The sequence below is a fragment of the Crocuta crocuta genome, unplaced genomic scaffold (genome assembly GCF_008692635.1).
Source record: "Crocuta crocuta isolate KB4526 unplaced genomic scaffold, BGI_CrCroc_1.0 scaffold234, whole genome shotgun sequence".
NCBI classification, from domain to species: Eukaryota; Metazoa; Chordata; class Mammalia; order Carnivora; family Hyaenidae; genus Crocuta; species Crocuta crocuta.
Window position 1 is genome coordinate 1,087,158 of NW_027529647.1, and position 2,920 is coordinate 1,090,077.

At 49.7% G+C, this 2,920-nt stretch overlaps 1 protein-coding gene across 1 annotated transcript in view; it reads left to right on the plus strand.

Moving 5' to 3' along the window:
- TFAP4 (transcription factor AP-4) overlaps positions 1–1,057 on the plus strand; it is an 11,998-nt gene extending 10,941 nt beyond the window's left edge. Inside the window, exon 7 of the mRNA XM_077762452.1 lies at positions 1–1,057. Coding sequence (XP_077618578.1) covers positions 1–194 — 194 coding nt within the window. The 3' untranslated portion in view covers positions 195–1,057.
- The last annotated feature ends 1,863 nt before the right edge of the window (positions 1,058–2,920 follow it).

Consider the following 2,920-nt stretch of genomic DNA (forward strand, 5'->3'; position numbering starts at 1 on the left):
CGATCCAGCACATTGAGGGCACCCAGGAAAGGCAGCAGCAGGAGGAAGAACAGCGACGAGCCGTCATCGTGAAGCCAGGCCGCGGCTGCCCCGAGGCCCATGCCTCCGACACGGCCTCCGATTCAGAGGCCTCGGACAGCGACGCCATGGACCAGAGCCGGGAGGAGCCGACAGGGAACGGGGGGCTTCCCTGACCACCCCCCAGCCCTCCTCTCCCCTCTTGGGGCTGGAGGGGGCCGGGGGGCAGCTACAGGGAGCAAACGCAGGTGAACAACTGAGGAATTTTTACAAAATTACGATGTCATTTGGGTCTCTTTTATGACCTCTTTTTCAATACTGTAAATCGACCTTTGAGCGAAGCCACCCGACCTGAGGTCCCCGGGGGCTGGGGTGGCCCGAGCGCGTTGGGGGCACCGGGACACCTGGGGCTGGGCCTCGCCCCGGAGGCCGGGGGAAGCTGACACAGGTGCCCGGCCTCTCTCCGCCAAAAAGCATTTTTTCATTTAAACATATTTTGAAGAACAGGGAAAAATCAAACGAAACCCCATGGTATGCTGCCCTCCCCAGAGCCAGCCCTAGACCCGCAGTTTTTGACTCCTTCCCTCCTCTTTGGTTTTTTCTTTTCTCCTTTAAGCACTTACATGGGTTGGGGGTCTGGCTGGGTCGGGGCTCTCTGGGGACCCGGGGGTCTACGTTGCTTCTCGGTTGGGGTTTGCTGCTGCCCTTCTCCCCTCCCCTCCTGGCCTCGGCTCAGCGCGAGGATTTCCCCACCACCACCTAGCCCCCCCCTCCCTCCGGGTTTCCCATCTTCCACCCAAAAAATGTCTTTGTCTCTCTCTTTTTGTTTTGTTTGTTGTTGGTTCTTTTTGGTTTTGGTTTTTTATCTTTTTTGTTTTTTTTGTTTTTGTTTTTGTTTTTGTTTTTTTTTTTTACAATTTTGAGGTCTTTGTGTTCAAGGAGAAGCTATTATATTTTGTTAAGAAAGTGGGGGGAGAAACCAAGAGGCCACCGTGCCTTTATAAAGAAACAAAATAAAGTTTGTACTTTGTTTTTTAGATTCCGTGCCTGTGGGGTGTGTGCTGTCCTGAGGAGCCGGGAGAGGCTTCCCCGACTAGGGTGTGGGGGTGCTCTGGGGGCCCACCAGAGGGGCCTGGATGTGGTTGAGCACAGTGACTTCCTCCAGCTGGAGTGTGGTGTTGTGATGAGAAATCAGGGTCCCCAGACTCCCTGGGGTGATCCCTGGGATTGTCCAAAGATGGGAGATGGTTTTTGGAGTGCGAGGGGCAGCTCCCAGCTCCTTGGGGGGAGGCAAGGAGAGAATGAACCACCAAGCCACAGCTTCCTATATCTGAGAGAAAGGACAAGGATGTTCAGGGGTCCTGTAGTCCCTAGGCTTCGCCACTTCCTCATCTTGCGTAATCTCCCTGAACCTCAGTCTCCCCATCTATGGAAAGGAAGTCAGTTCCTCCTTGGGCGAGCTGGTTCATCTTTGAGCATCAGGTTCTTCATATGAAGTTGGAAATTAGTGGCACAGGGGCATTTCATCTTTTTGGGTAGGGAGGTTGACCTTTAACTCTCTCTTTTTTTTTTTTTTAATCTTGTGAGAGAGAAAGAGTGGGGAAGGGACAGAAAGAAAGAGCAAGAGAGAGTCTCAAGCAGGGTCTGCACCACCAGCTCAGAGCCTGACACAGGGCTCACGAACCATGAGATCATGACCTGAGCTGAAAGCAAGAGTCAGACACTTAACCGACTGAGCTGCCTAAGCGCCCAGACCTATAATTCTCTTAATCCTCTGTGAGCAGAGCCACCTTTATAAAGTGTTCCCCTTGCCTTGCTTTTCCTCATGTACATATTGTGACAGGTAGATGGTAACTGAGGCCAGAGCAGAATAGCCAGTTTACATCTCACCCCTACAATGAATGCTTCTAGACGTTGAATAGAAAGGTAGGCAGGAGGCTAAACTTTTTTTTTAGGTGAAATTCAAATAACTTAAAATTAAGTATTTTAAAGTTAACAATTCAGAGGCATTTAGTATATTCACACTGCTGTACAACTGCCATCTCTGTTCACTTCCAAAACATTTCTCTCACTCAAAAATGAGCCCCTCACCCCCTAATGGGTCTCTCCCCATTCTCCCCTCCTCCCAGCCCTTGGCAAGCACCAATCTGCTTTCTGTTTTTTGTGTCAAAAAATATTTTTTTTAACATGTGTTTATTTTTGACAGAGAGAGAGAGAGACAGAGTTTGAGCTGGGAAGGGGCAGAGAGGGAGACACAATCCAAAGCAGGCTCTAGGCTCTGAGCTGTCAGCCCAGAGCGCTGCACAAGGTTCGAACCCACAAACAGGGAGATGATGACCTGAGGCAAGTCAGATGTGTAACCAACTTAGCAACCCAGGTGCCCCTCTGTTTTTAATGTTTTTAAAAAAATGAAAGTGTAATTTCCATTTAGTGAAATTCACTTTTTAGTTTGGGGTTGTGTGAGTTTTGATAAATGCATACAGTTGTGGAACCGTCACCCCAATCACCCCAACTAGTTTCCTCCTCACTGTTACCCAATTGTCCCTTTGTGTAGTCCAGACGCCGGCAACCACACTAATCTGTTCCTATAGTTCTGTTTTTTCCAAAATGTCACATAACTGGGATCATAAAAGGTTTAGCCTTTTGTATCCAGCTTTCTTCAGTTAGCATTCTAAGTAATTTTCTTTTTTGGGGGGGTCTATCTAGCTTAAGTAAAAAAATTACTTTAAAATGCGTGTCTGAGGGGAGGGGCTTAGCTAGGATCTGGGTGGGGATGGCCCTTTCCCAAGGCCAGATGAGCGACCCTTTTCTCCGCCAGGTGCAAAGCGCGCTGGACGGGTTCCGTCCCGCTCCTAAGAGAATCAATAGAGGGCGCTGTGGGCCCAGAACGCGAGGCCCAGTT